The following is a 22,405-nucleotide window of genomic DNA, read 5'->3' on the forward strand; positions in this document are numbered from 1 at the left end:
TTTCTGTTTTATTTTATTTTTTATTTTTTGTACAGTACTAATTAATAAGTTTTCATATTCATCGAATTTATAATTATTTATAAATATTACGATAAATTTGAATTATTTTATAATGAAACTTAATTTTGGAAGATTTTTAATATGTATAATTGTATTTATGAATGAATAATAATAATATAATATTATTTTTTTTATTTTATGAGATTAAAAGGTAATAAGTTAAAATTTATAAAAAATAAAAACGTTAAATGAAGAAGAAGGTAAGGGTGGGCCAACAGGAGCCTTTTTCTTTTCGAACATCCTTTTCACACATGTTCGGCAGTATTCGATTAAATTCGGTAACATTCGGCGATGCTCGGTGGGGTTCGGTCTTACTCTTAACTCGTGCTCACGGCGCTCGGCTCAGTCGTCGAAGCGCGCTTCTTTCGTAAACATTAGATGTCACGCTTATTGTGTGTTCCTTGTCTTTACTTCTACGAGCACGAATCGAGAGGAAGGATCGTACCTCATTAAGATATCGCTTATCTCTTACCTACTTTATCACAGAAAGGATGTTTGGAACTATGAGGTTAGAAAAAAATAAATATTTTTATCTTTTTTATTTTCAAATTTATATTCAAAAACATTCGTATATTTTTTTTTATGTAATTAATTTTATTATTTAAATAGAAATCACAATGATAAAACATTGTAACATGATTGAAATGTATTATATTCGTTCAATTTATATTCAATATTTTTGATATACTTCAAAAAAAGAGGAATAGGATAATAATCATCTTTTAATGTTTAAAATAACTTATCGTTTAAACAACGAATTTCAACTGTTTATAATTTTAATTTTTTTTTACTTTTGTTCATACTTCGAATAAATTCGAAGATACGAAGAAATGAATGGACCAATTAGTGATGTCTTCATACTCACAGTTATGTATAAAAATAAAATAATCAATTGTAATCATCGTGTGATAGATTGAATTAGTTTATATTGATAATTTTCTGAATTTTATTACACGAAAAGTTAACAAACATTTTCGAATTAGCATAAGAGTAGTAGGGATCGTTTGTAACATTTCTAACGCATTGCAATTACGTTGGAGTTGCGTGTAATGCGAATAAATTGCACTGAACGCTCGAGTAGGATTTCCCTCAGTGCTTTCAATGATTTTCGCTGGAGAACGTTCTCATTCCTCCAGCAACATTATGCCGTTTCGAATGGTTATGCGTTTTAACCAATTTGACATAAATGGCTGCAACTCTATGAACCATGTATTTACTGCATAATTTTACGATTGTATATATATACATGCTCTTTAAGAAGTAAACGACGTATATTACAGTTCATTTGTTGTCTTTTAAACAGAATTGAAAATAACAAACAAATCTTTTATCTACAAATTCATCATTTCTTTACATATTCAAATCGAGAAACAAGTAAATAATGTTACTAATTAAAATTGTCAACAATTTATAAATCGTTTCGATTAACTTTGTTGACTTTTTTTTCCATCAATTCGGTGCGTTTCGCGTAATAGTTCTGATTAAAAATTTTAATAACGATATATTTCAAGCATTAAACTTTACGGTACGTTCTCGCAACTTCATTGTTCCCAACATCAAATATCGAAAGTCGATAATGGTCCTTTAACGTCCATCGTTATCTTCTTTCGTAAGCGAATCCACGCAGAATCCTTCTATGATACTCGCGCTTTGCAGTTAAAAGCTTTACGGATCATTAATTTAATAATCGTTATGGCAAACGTAATAATGATTGTTTATTATTAATCGAATAACACAGATGTTTTCTTAAGAAAGATCATTAGTTACTCGAATAAATCAAATGATTAGTTAATTAAATAGAATATCTCACGTAACACTGATAAATAAGATGTTCTAATACTTTAAAGAAACGATTCATAGGGTGGTTTACATTATAAGAAGAAATAGCATAGACAATTTGTAGAAAGAAAATATATGAAGTTAAATCTTCACATTTTGGAAATATCGATTATTCAAGAAAAAAAGAAATAAATAAATTTTCATTTTATTTAATATAATAAAAAACCTTTGTAAATTTGAACTTTTCAATTAATTATTATTAGGAGTCTCCTTTTAAACGGATAAGATTATATATTTATTTCAAGCATAAAATGAATTTATCGTAAAAAAAGATACAAGATTTCGCGTTTAATTTACCTGTTCCTTTTTAAATCAACACAATTAGTGTTATCAATTTACTATAATAGCTTTGAATGTTAAGAGTAAAGTACTTCTACTCGATGGGATCCACTCGAGTTGTTACTGACTGACGTAACTCGAATCTCTGTAAATTTTTGGAATCTTTTTATTATTTTCATTTTCCCAGGTAATTTCTCTCTATCTTCTCCCCACAAGTTAAGTTCGAGAAAGCTAATGCAAATATTTGCGAACAGTACCTTCTCGATTGAATTTGTTGTAGTGCGCGGCGAACGGCGCCGTAGTCTCTATCCCAGCACGGTCAATATTGACTCTTGCTCGAGCCAAAGCCCATCGTAATAAATTATTGACTTCATAGCAGCGATACGAGAAAGATAATATATATATATATATATATATATATATATATATATATATATATATATATATATATATAGAGAGAGAGAGAGAGAGAGAGAGAGAGAGAAAAGAAAGAAAAATGTGAATTTGAAAAATCTGCTATGATCTGTATTAACCGTTAAGCTTCCTCGCCTAACTTGAGTTACAAGAAGATGGTATTTGTCATGGGACATACGCGAGGAATCGTATAATACATAAATCACTCATATGGCAGGGTATTTATGTTCCTAACGCATATGGATATGTATATAATAACTTTTTCTCATCAATCATAAGAAAGTGACAATGTAAATATCGATGAACTATATATTTGGAATAATATTTAACAAATAGAGGAGTGCTGTGCATTGAACATAATCTAATCTTTTTTTTATTACGTTTTTTACTTAATAATTTTGACGAGTTTAATGTTCAATTTGATTAGAATTTGTTTGAGTTATTTATAGAATTCTGATAGATTGAGTAGATAAAAATGAAATTGTATATTATTGTATTATAGATTGTCATATTAAATAGAAATAACAATATGATTGTCTATTTATATGAGAGTGTTAGAAGTAAAAAAGTGGTTAAAACTGAATAGAGTAAAGAAATCAAGTAATTAATTGCCTTTAGATTCGTTTAAAATCGTCTGTGATCGATAGCTCGTGTCGTTTGGCATCGTCTTGAAAAAGGGAACATGGCGATGCGGAGTTTATTTCTAGTCGTACTACTCACGTTATATTTTGGGAACTAATTTGTTCTGTTAATTGATCACCATCACAAGTAATTCAGTATTGTTATTTTTTATTTTTATCAAAATTCGTTTTAGTTTAGAACATTTTAGTTTTCTTATATTTTACAAGATCGTTTTTCGTGAACTAAGTTGTGCCAAATTATGATATACGAAGATTAATCAGAGACAAGATTAATTCCTTCTAATTACTTTGCCTGTGATATTTTATTGCGGAACGTTTAAATGAACTTTAAAATTCCAATTTGCGGTTTAAATAAAATATAATTAGTATTTACATTAAAATCCTTTTTTTTAGGGAAGAGTTCAAAGCTATACCGAGATATTCGAGTTAATGAAACTTTATGCATCAAGATTTCAAATGAAGTAAGTTTCTCGACAAATCTGTCATCTTATAATCCTAATATTTTATACACAAATTAAATTTATATTTGAATATTATATTAAATATTTAAATAAAATGAGATTCATTATTAAAAAAGATTTAAAAGCTTAATATGAAAGGATAAAGATCGATGCGTGTAAACCGAGTAAATGTGAAAATCAGCTGTTCGCGTAGCACAGAATATTGACACGATAAATAAACAATAAAAGCGAAGTATAAAATCACGTTAGGAACGAAAGTGATCGTTCCAAGATCGAGTAGGATGAATAAAACGAACATTGCGAGTACATACATACGTACATGCATAACTACATATATGCACCGCGTGCATAGTTCTTGAAAGTGAATCGAAATAAGAGACAGTAGAAAAAGAAATAAATAAAAGGATGAGGAAGAAGGGGACGCAGTGGAAATAATTCCGATGACTAAAGCAAGGTGTATTCCACTATGCTAACGATAAATTTGCTTGAGTATGTCGTAATTTAGCAGTGTGGCTTCTCGAAGGGAGACGCCATGCTTCGTGTTTTCCGTCGGTGCCTTCGGTACTCGATATTTCGTTCGCTGAAGGGGTCGCCCACGCACGAGTGCGCGTTTACACGTATGTACGCCAAGTTATTTCTCCATGTTTTTTTTTCCCTTTCTTCACTTTTTGCCGACCTTCGTCTAGAAAAATGATTAAAAATAGATGTCACGAAGGAAGAACAATTGGCTTCGTTATGTAGGATGATCTAACTTTAGGACATTTTTTCTTTACTTACCGTTAGAGAAATTTAGATCGAGAAATTTTTCAGTGTTATCAAATGTGCCCATAATTATGAAAGTGGTCTAAGTTATATATCTCTTGTTTCGAGATATTTAAAGATTTATATTTGAACATTATATGAATTCTATATAATATTGAAATAACAAACATTATCTAACGATTCATTTTTGACAATATCGTGAAAATTAAATTGAATTTATTTAGTTTAAAATAATGTTGTGCGTAATAACTGATAAACTCATTTTTTATTAATTTTGACTTAGACCACTTTCTTAATTATGGGCACAAATGTATAATTTATGCATAAGTGATTCTATGTGTAAAAATAAGTAATATTTTTTAGTATATTGAACTATTTTTATAATTATTTATTAGCTAGAAAAATTTTCTTTTACTAACACTTTTCAGATCATCGTAATTCAGAAATCAGAAGGATAAGATAGAATTTAGAAAAGATATTATTTAAGTAAGATTTTCTTTCCATAATTATCATAATTCGGATGATAAGAATTTGACTTTTATCGGCTTATTTTTACACGTTGAATTATCCTTATCTGGGTTTTACCACTCGTTCGGGTTTACGATAAAAATGAATAAATTACTTCGAGTAGTCCTATGATGATGAGATTCAATTCTTAGAAATTTCGTGCTTAGGGAAATAATGTTGTTTATATTCTAAGAAAGTTTTCTTATTGTTACTTATTATCTCGTTCATTAAAAATAAATGTTGACCAAATGTTGATAATTTGACAGTAACGTCGATCGTGATCCTAACTCATTATATAATAATATGAGGGTTGTAAAAAAGAGAGTGCAACGAAGTAGCTCGTAGATCCACGGGAAAGAGTTGAAAGAAAAAAAAAGGAGGGTTGGTTGATGAATAAGAGTGTAAAAGAGTAAAAGTAGTAGTAGTAGTAGTAGTAGTAGTAGTAGTAGACGCTTTAGGGGTCAAACGAGAAATCGCGGCGCGAGTGCGTGTCGAGTGCGCGTAATCGTTCCTCTTTCCCTTTCAATATATGTCGAGAATACAGCTTTGGCCCTCTGTGATTTTCGTGGCTTTGCTATGACCGTACTTTTATTATTTATTATTAGCCTTTGTACAGCCTCTGTTGAAGTGGTTTCCTCTCGTCTAGAGATTTAGTTGCTCCCTTCGTTACACGAACACCTTGCGTATCGTGTTTAAATACATCTAGAGTCATTTTTTTTAAATTACAATAGTAATTACGTTCAATCATTAAATACAACAATAAGAGGAATGATACCTCGATTTGAATATTTCTTTAATCTTCAATAATATATTTATATTGATAATATAAAAATACAAATTAATTATTTTCACAAAATATTCATATTTCCGTTTTATCATTGCATTTAATAAACTAAATGTTTATATGCTTAAGAATTTATCCAATTAAGCTGCTGACCTCTTTAGAGTTCCTTTGATAAAGTTTTACTTTTACCTGCAAATTCAAGGATCATTTTCCCTTTTTTGAATTGCAAAACTCTTTCTTTTTTATTACTCATGTGGGGAAAGTACTATCTTTTCGGTCGCTATTGGGGTCGGAAAGACGCTGTTTACCTACTTTACAATAACAACACGCGTTTTGAGTAAAATAAATGTCAATTTGAGTGCGACAAGTAATCTTTTCGCTCAACTCGCAAACTCACTTTCGCAAATTATACTTACCACACGAAAGTTGACGATAAAAAGAATACAATCAAAGTGTCAATATTGTAGACGATAAGATTAATATTTAGTTCTTCATTTATTTTATTTCCTGTTTGAATACGCTATCGATCTTGGTGAAAGGAAACTTTACTCGGAAATTGGAGGGAAACGATATTCCGTTGTTTAAAAAAAACGAAGTTCCGTTATGCAAATAAATTTATTTAAAATTTTTTCCCAAAATTATGTACCAAATATGTCCCCACCTTCGTAATAAAAAATAGTATATGCAACTAGTGCGCAGTTGTCGATTGCCCACTCGAGCGAAGTTGAGCTCTCGTGGGTAATCGACAACTTTCCGCATTAGTTGTATAATATACTGTTAAAATACGTGTCCTTGTGAGACGAACGAGTTTCGTCATATAGTAACACACGGATACGTTATAGACGCAGACGGTTTCTTTTTGAAAATAGTGTGAAAAGGTGAAACGGATGGATTGATGGATGGATGGATGGATGGATGGTTGGTCGGCTAGACGCGTGTCAAGTGTTCGTAACGAGACAGAGCGAGCTTTATTGCCTTCGTTGCAACTTGCTTGCTCTTCCCCCCTTTTCTCTCTTCCTCTTTTTCTCTCTCTCTCTCTTTTTCTTTCTTTTTCTCTATCTGTCTCTCTCTTTCTAACTTACATGCTCTGCATTTCCTGTATCATACTTTACAAGTGTAACCATAGTACGACACATGTGACAGCCCTTGTTAAATCCCCGAGGATAAACGCGTACACGTCAAAGCAAGATGGACGCATTTACGTGAATATATGCCTTTTTTCCCCCTCCTTTCAAACATTTACTCCGACAACTAAACGCCGTGCTTCGCATGCTAGTTTACCCCTACTTATTGTTGGTACTCACACACACGTCTGTCTTTTTTTACTTCTTTTTACATACATTTCGATCCTACACGTAGAAAAATAATTGTTGATTTAAACGACAGAGCTAAGAGATTGCACGTTTGGATGGATATTTGTTTTACGATAGTATTCAACACCATACTTTAATTCTAATATTAGATATTAATAACGTATTTCTACGTTTAAAACGTAACGTATTCGACTTATTTTTTATTTTATTTTTTTATTTATAATATATATGTGGGGTGCGAGAATGTGAGTGAGAACACTTAAGCATGAGTGGGCCAGAGAGTACTTATCGGATATAGTTAGGCAAAGGATAAACTATGTAATATAAACAGCCGAATAACGATAGAAAGAGCGTCACCCAAGGAAGTAAATTAAAGAAAAGAAACCAAGAGGCAGTCATCGTTTAGTAGCCGAGCAAAGAAGGCGTTTTACCATCACTGTATTTTTACTTCTTTATATTAAATATATTGCATATCCGTGAAGAGAGGTTTTTCTTTCTACATCAACCTATTAATAACACCGCGGAATTCTTTCCTTTTTACTCGTTAGATATCCTTTAGGAAGACTAACAGGAGAAGGGGAATCCCACATTTGGGGGCTCGCAGCCGGGATTATAGAAAGAAAATAGGTCTCACGATTGCAATATCAAGTCGTGTAAAGCTGTTTTAAGTTGTAAAGTTGTGTTACGGTTACCAACAGTGTGAATCCGATTGAAAAGTTGAAGAAGGGCGTTGCGCGTAAAAGTGGACCACGCGTGAATGCTAGATTAAAAGTTGCATAGTAATCGGTAGTGTTGGTGTAACAGTAAGATAGTAAGACGGTAGTAAGTGTTAAAAGTAAGTAAAGAGGCTAGAACGATGGCTCAAGTTAAGGTAACATATGAAACAAAGGAGAGAGAAGAAGAGAGTGGATGTGAAGAGTTGGACGAAACGATCGTCGAAGGCACATCACGAGGAAGACTAACAGGAGAAGGGGAATCCCACATATATTTTTATTATTTTATTATATTTATTTTTAATTAGTAGAATAGTCAATGTTGGATTATTAATTTGTGTCAAATCATTAAAGTCAAGATCGGTTAATAAAATGAATGAGTGGCCTATGTAGTAATATAAAAGCCGTGTGCTGTGTTGATTCTGGAGAGGTAGTAGAGAATGACTTGATCTTTTTCGATAGTATTGTATAGGTGTGAGAAGGTATTTGTAGATAGCTGAAGGGGAGAGAGAGTAAAAAAAGAAAAATTCAACAAAGTTTTGTCGGAAAATCATTCATTGAGAATTTTTGTAAAAGATGGATAATTGTTATGATTGTGAAGAAGTTTTGACAGCTTTGATCAAAACACGTGCGATATATTATTTCTTCCTCACGTAGGTAAATACGTGTATGGGTGATGTCGACACGTTGCATAAGCAGACACGTAAATGGCCTCGTAAACGATCGTACAACCACGCACGAGAACGAACGCGTGAATCGGCACGTGAGCAATGCGCATTCTCTGCTTTACCTTAAGTCATCCCTTTCAACCCTTACAGTCGAATCTGATTTTTAATAGATTAAAACGTGCCAATGTTAACTAAATATTTATATGTAAATAAATCTTGATTAATTAAAATAATCGACATACGAATAACTAATTTAATTTAACGATATTACCCATTTCACGTAAAGATTTGAAATATATATTTAAAAACAATTAAATATATGTAATAATAATAATAATAATAATAATAATAATAATAATAATAATAATAATAATAATAATTATTATTATTATTATTATTATTATTATTATTATTATTATTATTATTAAAATACATATTATTATTATTATTATTATTATTATTATTATTATTATTATTATTATTATTATTATTATTATTATTATTATTCATAATTTATTTTAAATAGATTTTCAGTTATACATGGAACGTCTAATATATAATTTTGTTTTTTATGCAGATAGAAAAAAAAAGAAATTGTATATAGTTTAACAAACTTTATCATCAAGTAATATGAGTTTTTGCAAGAGTTGTATCGATGCGATTGCACTAATCGTAAAAAAGAACGAAGTTTATAGTCCGGTCTAGTTGCTCTATAAAACCTGTATACGTGGATCTCTTATTGTTCGATTTATTTCTCATTTTACGAGATTTTTATATGAAAATTATTCATTTGTATATGAAAATATATTTAGTTGTTCTTCTTCTAAACGGTTAATTTTATAACGTAAGAAGAAAATTTAACGGTAAATTGGAAAGGTACAAGGAAAAAAATAGTAGAAATTTTTGCTAATGAATTCGAACTATACTGGGGAGGAGAGTAGTGTATCCATGAAGAATATTACCTGGCGCTATAAAATGTCAGGAAGTTAATAAAAAGGAGTTAGATAGTAATCCGTGATGTTCGAAACGCTCGAGGCATGCCGATGAATGTAAGGAAGAACGAACGGGCGGCTTACTCGAAAGAGAAATTACACCCCTCGCGATTCCTTCGTGCGTTCTTCCCCGTTGCTCCTTGTCTCACCTAAGGACAAGATTTTCTCTCTTTCTATCTTCTTCTTCTTCTTTTTCTTTTTTTTTCTCGGGGTGTTTAGTACCACGCGGGAATCGCGTCGACTCGTAATTAGTGGCAATTAGCCCTCGGTAAAGTCAACTGTTCGACTCGTAGGAACACGACGAGAAAAGAAAAAGAAAAAAAGAAAAAAGGAAAGAGAGAGAGAGAGAGAGAAAGAGAGAGAGAGAGATACTCGTATAAAGAAAGAGTGTACGAATACACTGATGCAAATACAGAAATTTTCTTGGGATACGGGACGGGACGAATCGTAAATAACAGACCGAGTTCTAGCAAAAGGGTAGATAGAGAGAGAGGGAGAAAAAAGGGTGGAGATAAAAGTCATGTTCGTACGAATAGGATAAGAAAAGATTATTCGATTTGATCTTACGTCGGTACCAGCAAATTTTCTCTCGACTTTATTTTCCTTTTTTTCTGTTTGTTTTTTATTTGTTGGTCTTCTTTTGCGTTTTCCTTGTTTTTCTTTTTTATTTCTTATTTTAAATTAATTTTTTATTTTTTTGTTGGTTCTATTTCTCTCATAGCACAATGATTTCCGTCCAATTTCCTCGAGTTTCATTATCTCTTAAGCGTCTTTCCTTAATTATATCGCTATATCCCGATGGTAGTAGATAGGAACGATGAGGGACGCGTGCTCTCTAGTTCGATGTCTCTCATTATGCAAGAAACACGCACTCTAGTCGTATTGAAGTGTCGTTTGATACGATAGAAGAGCTCTTGCATACCACGATTACGCGTACTTATGTGGTTATATTATATTATACCATCATATCAACCGGTGCACGTGATTACATCTTGATATCTGGAATAACCCTATATGTATTTATTACACAATTTATCAAAGAACTCGCATACGAAAGTACTCAAAAGTAATAATGTTTAATTATTTAAATTAACTCTTTGTATTAATAATATTATTCAAAATATAATTAATGTGATATATTTTTATTATTCATTTCGATATAGTTCATTTTTATTATCAATATAGTTCAATTAATTCGTTTCGTAAGAATTCAAAAAATAGAAAAACAACAATCATGATTGTTAAATTTTCTCAAGTACCGTATTTGGTGATTCTTCGAATCGTGATTTATGGAACGACTTAAGCTAGCAACATCCTCTTTCTCGGATATAGTGACATAATAGGCAAACGTCCAGGCCGATGCACCGTTATACTGAATGGTCCGAGGTCAAAGAGCCGACGGCGCAGCGACCACGTCGAGGGCACCAGAAGGTAGAGAAAGAGATGGTGCATGAAGAGAGGTGAAGGAGGAGGAGGATGAAGAGAAGTCGGGGATATGCGTTTCAGAGTGCATCGGATATACTCGTTCGGCCAGTTCGCTCATGTATACTCGATGAGACGTTAAACGAGGGAGGGAAAGAGCTGAGTGGAGGACGGGGGGAGGGAGGGTAAGACGGTACTAAGAAGATACACGCTACAAAACATCGCGAGGATGATCTTCGGATAACGATGATTTAGCCGCGAATAACGTACTTGAATCTAGATCGTAAATTTAAATAAGCTCTAGAACTACCTACTACGATGGAATCCGATTCTATTTTACTTTCGAAACAAATCGAGCGTTGAAATTTTATCGTCCATCATTTCGCTTTCCATTTCAATGGAAAATAAGATTAGAAATGCGTTTAGAAAGTTGTATACCAGTGTTTGATAGAGACAAGTAAGAGCGTTAGTTTTATGTTATATTTTTTGTATATTTATATATTTGGATTATTTGATGAGATTATTATATTGGTTAGTTCGTATATAAATTTAGAAAATCGATTGTTCTACTTTAAGAATATATTGACCTATATTAAAGTGTTATCAATACGAGGTATCTCTATATTTATAAAGATAATATCTGGGACATTAAGCTAATGCGAATGTTATAATATCATGGGAAATGAATAATTAATTAACTTGATTATTCCTTTTTTGAAAGCAATTTGATAAACACAACTTTGCAACGATCGATCTTTCATCCAAATAAAAAAATAAAACTATTGAACGAACGAATGTATGTGTGTATATATATATATGTATACTCGCGTTAATGCAATATTTTGTGCAATGCCTCTCGTAACCGATTGAAACAATGCTTTGCGACTGCTTTTGATTGATGCTTGCGTTAGGGTGATACTTAAACCTTGGTCATTGACACTGACCCAATAAATGTCAATAAATTGTTCGTCGCTTCGTAACAGGCACGCGATCGTATTTGATATGAGAGAGTACGCGTGCATACAATTCAATTGTATTTCTCTTTTATAACTTATATATCTTGAGTATATATATCTTTTTTTCTTACTTGGTTGTACATTGAATAAATTTCAATAGGTTTTTTTAATCGATTTGATTATTCATTGATAATTCATAGACACGTACTAGGATAAAATAAACTTGTCAAGTATGTATTACATTTTATATGTTTTACATCGTTCGTTGATATGCAAACGTAGCACGGAAGCAAGTCAATATCTGTGAGAAGATCAACATGTCTTCCGCATGTTTTATGAGATCCGATACTTCCACAAAGTAAAACACGTTTCTTACTTATCTTTCTGATTCTTTCGATCTACGGTTCTCGTGGTTTTATCAATTTTTGTCTAACTGTATTTGATTCCTATTAGATATTATTCTCACGATTTATGTGAAAAATTAACTATTAATTGACATCATAGTTAAACATATAAATGTAATATATTATAAACAGTTAGTAGGGATAAATATAATTCTTATAATATGAAAGAAGATTTTTTTATCGCCGTTAATATTTTAATTAGGCTATTTGTTTTTTTCTCAAAGCGAATAAAAGTGAGAAGAATTTTATAAATTAATATCATAATTATCATTTATCTTTAGCGAATATATGAATTCGTGGGGATTTTATAAACTTTAAAGAGAATTTAAATGAAGGATTAGTGATTACAATCCTATTATTTTAAAACGAAAGCAATTATTGAAGCGTACTAATTTGGTGTCGAATTCCATATACAAAATTAATATCGTTGAAATTTGCTGAGCGTATTATCGAGATGAGATAGAGACAGTTAATGCTGGCAGCTGTCCATTTTCCCAGCAAGTGTTCACGTTGTAATACGGTATTTCATATATTTCTATCTTGGTAACTATTAATATGGAAATAAGCAATAAATATAATAATAAGCGTATATTTATAAATAAAATTCGTTAATAGTACAAAGATACGTGCTCGCATACTTTCGATTAATTAATCGGAAGGTTTAAATTCATTTCGTTTAAATGTTTTAGTAACAATTTTCACATATTATTCGAAATAAATAAATACTAGTAACCGTAATATTTCTTTTAAGATCTCTTTTCTAGACTAGAAGGGTCTGTTTAGTATCAAGATGTCCAGGATATCTCGATCGATCGATTGAAAGAATGAAAGAGGAGAGGGTGGCACATTCTCCTGGGAACAGATGTTTAGGGGATGAGATACTCGATAAAGTTTCCGAACAGGGAAATAACTTTCCCGAAAAATTATTTCTTCTTAAATTTATCTTAGAAATATTGTTTATTCCATTTGATTCAAATATAAAATCATTAATCAATGCGTGTATGTGTTGAAATTAAATTTGAGGAATGGTGATTTATTGTATTGGATTTAAGGGATGAAGAGACACATGATTTTTACGGATGTCGAAATATTCGCTTATAGTCACCACCCTTCTGAGACAGCTATCTAAGAAAATTGAATTTATTACGTGTCTACCAAATATTCGGGCAGACAGATTATTCGTGAATGGAAAAAAAGGGATTTATTTTCGGAAAGTTCGATAGATGATATAAAACATAAAAAATATCGTGATAAAAATAATCATCGCGTTTTTTCAATCGATATATTTTTACATCCTTAGTTAATTTGATTTATGCATAATTGATAGGTTTAACTGTTAATAATTCTCATTAATATTTATACGAAGTTGATTTTCCCATGAGAGAAATGACAAGAACGGTCATGCTCTTGAACCAAGTTAACGGTTATTATTGAGGTGTGTTCATGTTCCAGGAAGTATATATCGTCTGATACATACTAACTTGGCGATAATTAATCTTTACTAGTGATAAGTCAACAATATAAGGCAAATTTATGTTGAAGTATTCATCGTACTTTCTCACAACTATTAACGAGTGTATGTAATCTTTAAACAATAAGGCAATATTAATATGTGCGTTAATTCATTCATGAGTATTATTGAATATTTCTATAAAAATTAATTCATAATAATATATCGAAAGACTATTAAGTTCTCGTAAATAACGATCCTCGAATTATAATTCTTCGTTAAAGGGATTAAAAATGTTTAACGAACTTTATATTTCCTGTGGTAGTAAATATAAAACAATTTAATCATTAGGCTACACAATTATATATATATATATATATATATATATATTGAATATTTTTAGAAAATTATAAATCAGAAAATAATTATATTAAGAATAAAAATGAATTAATCCAGTTAAATAATAACATTAGAATTAACGATTTCACGTAATAAGAAATAATGACTGTGTTAGACGAGTTTTAGATTTTCTATTGTGAATAATAAAAGTTAAATCGTTAGCTCCGGAAGAAGTCGAGGGTGGTATATATTCTTGAATTTCCTACAAAGAGAGAATGAAAGTTTGAAAGGGGGAGGAAACCGAACGACAGTCTCACGAAACTTGTCCGGACTAACTCCGGCAGTTTGTCAGCGTTCGAATATCCCCTTTTTCTGCAGCATCCCAAAGAGCGCATGGCTTGGTTTTTCTCGATATACGATTGGTAACCCGAGAAAAAAGCAATTCCATTTAATGCGGTCGTTTTTCATCGTTGCCAAGGTATAGTAATGGCAGACTTAAAAAAAACTGGTACCATTTCCTCGATGCAATTTTGTGACCGACCAAAAAGTATCGCGATGCGATCACGACATCGATGAGTTCTCACCACATCACAGTCACGTACTATATATACTACTATCTATACATACATACACGCCTTGTTATTCCATGGAACCGTTAGCAAGAACGTGCTGGCATATTCGCGAGATACAAATTAAACGTTCACCCGTATGAATGTTCTCTCTGTGTTATTAACGTGCTAAACGACACGAAATATAACGGTCTCGTTACGCTGTAAAAACACTTCAAAGGTAACTGATAGGTACTAGACAATTTTATCATTGTATAATATTAAACGAGTTATTCTTGTGTATTATTTTATCAATTTTATTTTGAAAACTTCATGAAATCCTTTTGGATTGAATATTTTTGGATTGGAAAAAAGGAAAATGAAATGATTTAGGAAGGCTTCAATTTTGGGACAATTCATATTTGAGGAAAGGGGAGGGTGGGGAGATAAAAAGAATGGAATAATCAAACTTTGTAAATTCTCTTGCGAGTTGATATAACATTTTGGATAATATTAATTTAGAAATAGGATCGAATACAAATTGAAATTTTTCCGTCTGGAACGAAGAATCCGTCTGAGAGACGGATATCAGAAAATTTCTATAACGTCAGATTTAAATGAGATGAAATGTAAGAGGAATTCCGTGGATGCGGGAAAGGGCTGGGACTCGTGCACTATAGAAATTCCATCTCGCGAAATAAACGTAACTCCATCCCACAGTTTCTCTCTGTCGTCTCGAATTTCATCTTCTCTTGTATATATATCGCTTTCACCAATGTGATTTATCAGACGAAAGAAATTCTGTTATACGTAAACTCTTCCGTGTATAATAGAATTTGTGTTTGAAGAAAAAAAAACTGGATAAGAACGAATAATAATATATAGAATGTAGATAAAATATCTAATTAATTTGTTCGTTTGTTAAATTGATTAATTTCACACACACAAAAAATAAAAGTAAAGAAAATTGATAACATAACATGCATCGTCGTAACATTTATTATTCGAAAGGTTATAAAAAATAGTTTTCATTTAACAGTGTTAAATTAAATTAATAAAGAAATTTATTTTCAATATTAACAAATTAAATATTGATCAATTGCTCGATAATTAAATTTAAAACAATTGTAAAAGTGAAATTAATCGCTTCGCCCTGTGAATCGTTTATATAAAATATGAAAAATGAAAGAAATAGGTCCTTTTCTTTTATCATAGAAGTAAACATCGTAAATTATAAAAAGATACAATAAAATCGTTTATCAAAATACACGTGTGACACGTTTGTAGATGTTTATCATTGAAGTACATTAGAAATAGACAATGCTGTATCGCTTGTCTTGTATTAAAATCCTCTTTGAGAAAAAGTTAGACGGATCGACCACCGTGTATCTAATCGAACAATGCATCTACACAATTTACATGACCAAACTCGCGTAGCTACTTAATCGATAAACAACGATGAACGATGAGCAATAAGAAAGATCATAATTCTTGGACCTGTTCGATTAACGAGCAGAACATTAACTTTCGTTTGTCTGCAATCGACATTTTCGACGGAGAAAATTAATTATGCCAAATAGCAGATCATTAATTTTTTTTCTTTCGATATAAATGAGCAATCAATAAAAAAAATAATACACAAAATAAAATGATAAATGAAACAACAAACAAGTGCAATAAATTTAAATTATATTTTTATTCGGCATTATACATTACACTACAAATAACAATATTAATGTGCATTTAACATTCGTATCAATGAAAAATTATAACATTAAATATAAAAAGTAATAGAATTTTAGTAATCCCTTTTTTTTCATTGAATATTTTTACTCGTCGTAGATTTTATATAAAATAAGATCTCGAGTAATCTGGAAACACGATAATCGTCTTTTAGTATCTAGTTTGAGGAACGAGTTTGAACAGAAATAAGAACGATCATGAGAACTTGATTATATATGAATTGCGAAAATTATCTGTCGATAAATATGGAAATTACTCTCTCTCTCTCTCTCGCTCTCTCTAAAATAGATGAAAATGGTGACATGGCTTGTTAGATAATTCAAAAATACATCAAAACGTTCAATTCTATATCAATATTTTTAAAGATTTAACAGTACTTTTCTCATTTCTGTTTCGTAATTTTTATTATAATATTATACTAATACGCACCAAACGCGAAATAATTTACCAAACATAAACCATATAATTTTTTTTTTCTCACGAAAAACGAGCAAAATCAAAAAGCAAACGAGTACAAAAGCCGAATATTTAAAGGATGATAAAAATGAATGATCGTTCCTTCGTTCATTCGTTCGATGCGTACCTATGTTACGTTATCCAATTATCGGTGATAACGATGGTTTCTCTTTTGTGTTCGCCGATCATTCTCCCGTCATTTTTTTCTTCCAAATATCTCTCCTGCACTGGTGCGTAACGTGTAATCAGAGTTTACTGCCGAAGACGCGTAATGGCAGGGTTAGGCCTAGTACGCGGAATTAACGATCTGGGAATGGAGCTTTGGGCGTAGTTCTCTCTCTTTCTCTCTCTGACTTTTCGCTCACGTAATTAGCTTTTCACGTAGGTACGCCCAAGAGAACTTTGTACGTTTATATACGTGTAAGGAGAGAAGAAAGTTGGACAGTAAATTTTGGTAAACGCGTGTTCTCAAAAGTACATCTTTATCTTTGTTAATTCCTTTTAATTAGTTTTATAAGTAAGTTTTTTTCTTCGTTGGTTTTTTTTTAAATACTTTTCCTCAGAGTGTTTATAATAATTTTTTTTTTTTTTGAAATATATTATAATAATGCCAAGAGAGAGAAAACAGATAAATCGAGTTGAAATTCCTCGTTCATAACTTTCAACAAAGTGAGCGGGAGAGTTAGCTACTAACAGGTATTAAATTTTCCAGGCACGAGTGTAAAGTTCGTAGCATGGAATATAATCGAGAGAGAGAGAGAGAAAGAGGGAAGAATTTCCACATAGAGAATATTTTGGATGCTTAACGTGCGTCGAAAGAACGGATAATGGGTCTTTGTTAATCACGATTGGTTGGAATAAAGGAGGAGGAGGAGGAAGAAGAGGAGGAAGAAGGAGGTAGTTTCGAACTGGTAGGGTCCATACGAGGAGTAAAAGGCCGCGAGGCTTCACATCGAAGTCCTTCTTCTTTGCTTCCTTCCTTTTCTCAATGTGCTTGAATGGAACTCGGTGTTAGGTCCTTAGGTATATATATATATATATAGGAAGGTGAAGGGAGAGAAAAGAAGGCAAAAGGGGATCCTTGAGACAAATGGTGGAGATGGGGAAAAAAGAAGTAGAAGAAAAAATGCCGAGCGGATGTTTCGGACGCGGCTGGCTGCTTTAGAACTGGCTGGTTCTACCTTCTTATCCTCTCTCTCTCTTTCTCTCTGTTTCTTTCTGTCTCCGTCTCTACTTTGCTATCTCTTTCTTCCTCACCCTATCTCCTTCTCACTTTCTTTCCTACGCTTCAGCTTCGCTTTATTGTTCGTTTCTCTTCCATTGTTTCCGTACCTTCTTGCACGGATCGATTCTTTCGTAGTTTCGAGACCTCTCTCGAGAAGGTAAATCGAAGTTAGCAAACTGTTAGTGTGAAAACAGAGTAGTACATACGTCGTTAATACATTTCTCGATGTCCAAGCACCGCTAATTTTCAAGAATCATTCGATTTGTTTTGAAACCATTGGTTTGAATGTTGAATCGGTTGGTGTATAACACGACAGGATGATCAATATAGGTATTAGGTACACTGCAAGCAGAGGGAATAGGATTCCCACAAAGGTCCCCACCCCCTTTTGTCTAAATCTTTGAATGCAAACAGGTGTGTCCATTGTCACAAAGACCCTCCTCCTCGCGTAGTCCTCGTTTTTACGTAAATTCGTGTCTTCCTTTTTCCATATATCTCCTTGCTTATTCGACAACATTAATTCCAACCTGTCCTTTCGCACGTGTGAAGAAGGTGGAGAGAACAGGTAGCTAACACGCGCTATACCCAAAACCGATGATCTTGATGGACCACCCTTCTTGTTCGGGACAACACTTAGCGCCTACCTGTCATCATTTAGTTGTTTTTTTCCTTTTCAAAAAATTATATCCAAAGTAAATAACACATTTAGGATGAATAATGGTTTATTAACATCCGTTATCTTCATCGAGAATGCTTTAAAGGTACTACTCTTCCAATCTTCCATCTTATTTCTCTTTTTCGTTATCAAAAATTGAATAGGAAAAACATGACGCGACAAAAAAGATTTGTTTCTGTCATACAATCGTAAATCCAGGAAGAAAATTGTCGAATAAGTATCCTCCATCGGGTAATTCAGTTTAACCTCAATAGTCGATTTTTCGCAAGAATCACGCTATCGATCAATCAATCATTCGACAACATCCCCGTTGTTTCATGGATCCCGTCCGTTTCTTCTTCTTCTTCTTCTTCTTCTTCTTCTTCTTCTTCTTCTTCTTCTTCTTCTTCTTCTTCTTCTTCTTCTTCTTCTTCTTCTTCTTCTTCTTCTTCTTCTCTCTTCTTCATTTTCTTATTTTAATTCTTACCGAAAGAATTCCTTCAAAGCAACTAGCAAAAGAATTGGAATCAACAAACAAGATATAAAAAGATAAAGAAAGATAAGAAAGAGAGAAGAAAAATGATTACCGTTTGGTCCTCTTTGTGCAATGTTACTTGGCCCGACAAAAGAATGTATGAAAGTCCATCTCGTTTGGGTCGTCTCATCCTCTCACTGATCTTGACAATGGAATTCCATAGGAAGTTATCCTTTCTTTCTTTCTTTCTACCGCATCCTATCAATGGACCAGCCAACCAATGCACGTCGTTGTCGTTGTTGCAATGCACTCTCTTCTTGGCCGATGTTTCTTCTTGTTGTTTTAATCCTTCCGCGTGTATCGTACGACGACGTGGCACGAGGAAGAAATAAAGAATGAAAAGGGTTGATTCTTTTTCTCTCTCTCTCTCTCTCTCTCTCTCTCTCTCTCTCTCTCTCTCTCTTTCGCAGAATCTTCTTTCAATGTCGTTATACTCCTAGCAGCAGGAACATTTGCATAACCTATAAAGCGGTATTATGCCTTGAGTAAAGTCTCTCTACGTCGTAAGTTTTGCACCCGTATAGCTTCATTAGGTCTATTTGGTATCGCCCATCGGCAGCTGCGGTTTGTATTATAACTCTTACCATGGATAATGTTCACGGAACGTCCAGGATTTACGTTAATCTCATTGGTATGTACCGAAGTAGAGTACTTTATACCACGGATTTAGTATTCCTTATCGTTCTTGGGTGGTTTTTACGAAGATCGTTAGTATACTTCTTCTTTTTTCTTGTTTTTTTTTTCTTTTTCTTTTTTTTGCTTTAGTTTATAAAAACGCCTATATCAGGTGGAATGTAATATTTCAATCAGATTAAAAAAAAAACAAAACCGTTTCTTGTTTTTCTTTTCTCTTTTTTTTTCTTCTAATGAAACTTCAATCGACTAGTCTGGTTAGCCTATTTCTTTTTGCCTTCTTTTTTCTTTTTTTTTTTTAAAAGACTTGTTTTCTTTCATCCATTCGTTTTCGAGAAATCGACTTCCACGTTAAGCTTTTTCCATGTTTTTTCTTCTTTTTTACTCTACGTTTACGGAGTACCTGTTTAGAATATTTAATCTCTAAACAAAGTCACACACACACAACATGCGAGAAGAGGATTCTCAATTATCGTCTTACGTGAACTCAGAAGAAAGTAGTAATGGAAAATATTGAAAGAATCTTGTTATCAAGTATTGCGTTAATTAGATATTATCTGGCGTTTATTACTTCGTACTTGTTACGAACATCTAATATTGACCGTGATTCCGGTTCTATGATTATACAAATCAAGATACGCTTAATAAGAACTAAAGCAAAAAGACAAAACAAAATAAAAAATTACGATTAAAATCATAAGAGAGTCGTTAAATCGTAATTAAATGTCACTAGAGTAATTATCGATTAAAGAATTGCTTAAATAATTACGTGAAAGTGAACGTATGTGTGTGTGTATGTGTTGTGTATATATGTATAAAATAGAGAAAGAGAAAGAAATGTAGGAAGCCGAGTCCGTCTTTAAAATTCTTCTTGCATTTCTCGGAAAGTGTACGTTTCTCACAAGGTTTCTTACCTCCTTCCTTCACTTTCCAACATTCTCATCGAATCTTGGCGCCATTCGGCTTAGCGATCGTCGATAGACACGATCGAGAGACTTTGCATGGAGAGTCAATTTTTCTTTTTTTTTTTCTCTTCTTTGGTCCGTAACCTTCAAGAACAAACCACCTTATCAGTGGTTTGTTCCGATCGCCGATGGAAATGATGTTCCTGGAGATATAAAAAGAAAAAAAGAAAAAAAAAGAAAAGAACAAAGAAAAATGGTAACCGTGGGAACGAGATTTAAAAAAAAAAAAAGAAATAGGAAAAGAAACTAGAGGGGAGAAAAATCTACTCTCGCTGTTTCTTCCTCGTTTTGATCGGTAAAACTCGATGAATAGGATTTTGTTTAAAATATCTGTGTTATAAAAAGTCTTGTCAAGTAAATCATGCATGATTCCACTTTAAGCTCGTTAATAAGAGTGGAACAGAACAGAACAAAACGCGTTGTGAAGAAAAAGAAAATTATAAAATATATGTGGGACGAGTGCCTCCATGCTAAAACTTATCGAGTATTCGTGAGAAGAATTGGTCCATGGGCCCTGGATAGCTCAATTGGTTAAAAAGAGCAGTCGCCCGGAAAGCGAAAGATCCGTGGTTCGAGTCCCGTCCAGTCAGTCAGCGGTCCAATTTTTTTCACGAATCCCACATTTATAGAACCTTGTTTTCCCATCCCTTTTGCGATTTACTACGCAATAGTCTTCGAGCTTGCTTCGAACCACTTAGAGTTAGTTTGCTTGTTCGCGTGTAATCTCATTGAAAAGGTTCGAAGATCTCTTCCTTCGACCGCAAAACACTGACATGATTACATGATGATTGTGTATTAGACAGGATGTTGGAACCGGATCAGATTGTTAGAGTACCAAAAACAGAAAATAAAACGATACTAAGAAATTCGATAATTTCGATATATTTATAGCAGTGGTTCTTTAACCGATGTTGTTTCGTTAATTTTTAGTTGGAATTATGAAAACGTTACATCAAACGACTTCTGATTTTTTATGATTTTTCAATAAAAAGATATTTTAATGCATATATTTATTTTTATTTTTATGATCTTTTAGTTAATGATTTTGAATGGTTAAACAAATTTTCTTTACTTCAAAATATTTTAGAATTACTGTTCTATGTGTCTTGTAATTTGATTTTTTTTTCATCGAAACAATGAAAGAGGAAAAAGTAGAAGAGACGAGACAGAATAAGAGTTCTGTCGAGAACGATGGGAACGATCCAATTATTCGAACGATAATTAAGAGATGATTTATGCGTTGGTATTTAGAGGTGTGACTATCAAGGATGAGTTACATGTTTCTTATCTCTCAATAATTTAATCCCTCTTAGTAGAACTAGTATAATATGGATTTTCTTAAACGAATATTAATGTTAATAAATAATCCAACAAGTATCTTACTATATTCATACGCTAATAAGATACACGATATAGTAGATATAAATAATAAATATGGTTATATATATATATATATATGTATATATATATTTATAACATTTTTAAATAAAGCAAACATTAATAATATTTATTATGAACATATAAATAAAATTTAATTTATTTTTATACATAATACAAAATATAATTTTATTACAGATTATTCAGTGTTAGCATCATGCCGAGAAAATTAAGTAAAATATATTGGCGAAATATTGATACCAC

General features: G+C 32.2%; 1 protein-coding gene across 2 annotated transcripts in view; it reads left to right on the forward strand.

Annotated features, from left to right (window-relative positions):
* The first annotated feature begins 409 nt into the window (after positions 1–409).
* The window catches only part of LOC107072215 (uncharacterized), a 35,423-nt gene continuing 13,427 nt past the window's right edge, over positions 410–22,405 (forward strand). The window contains exon 1 of one of the 2 annotated variants that reach the window (XM_015331977.2): positions 410–568. In XM_015331977.2, coding sequence (XP_015187463.1) covers positions 552–568 — 17 coding nt within the window. In that variant the 5' untranslated portion in view covers positions 410–551. Of the gene's footprint in view, positions 569–3,630; positions 3,695–22,405 lie in introns of those variants that run through there. The other variant, XM_089170082.1, reaches the window with a different exon arrangement.

The sequence above is a fragment of the Polistes dominula genome, unplaced genomic scaffold (assembly GCF_049000335.1).
Source record: "Polistes dominula isolate Pdom_NZ unplaced genomic scaffold, Pdom_raw_medaka contig_15, whole genome shotgun sequence".
Classification (NCBI taxonomy): domain Eukaryota; kingdom Metazoa; phylum Arthropoda; class Insecta; order Hymenoptera; family Vespidae; genus Polistes; species Polistes dominula.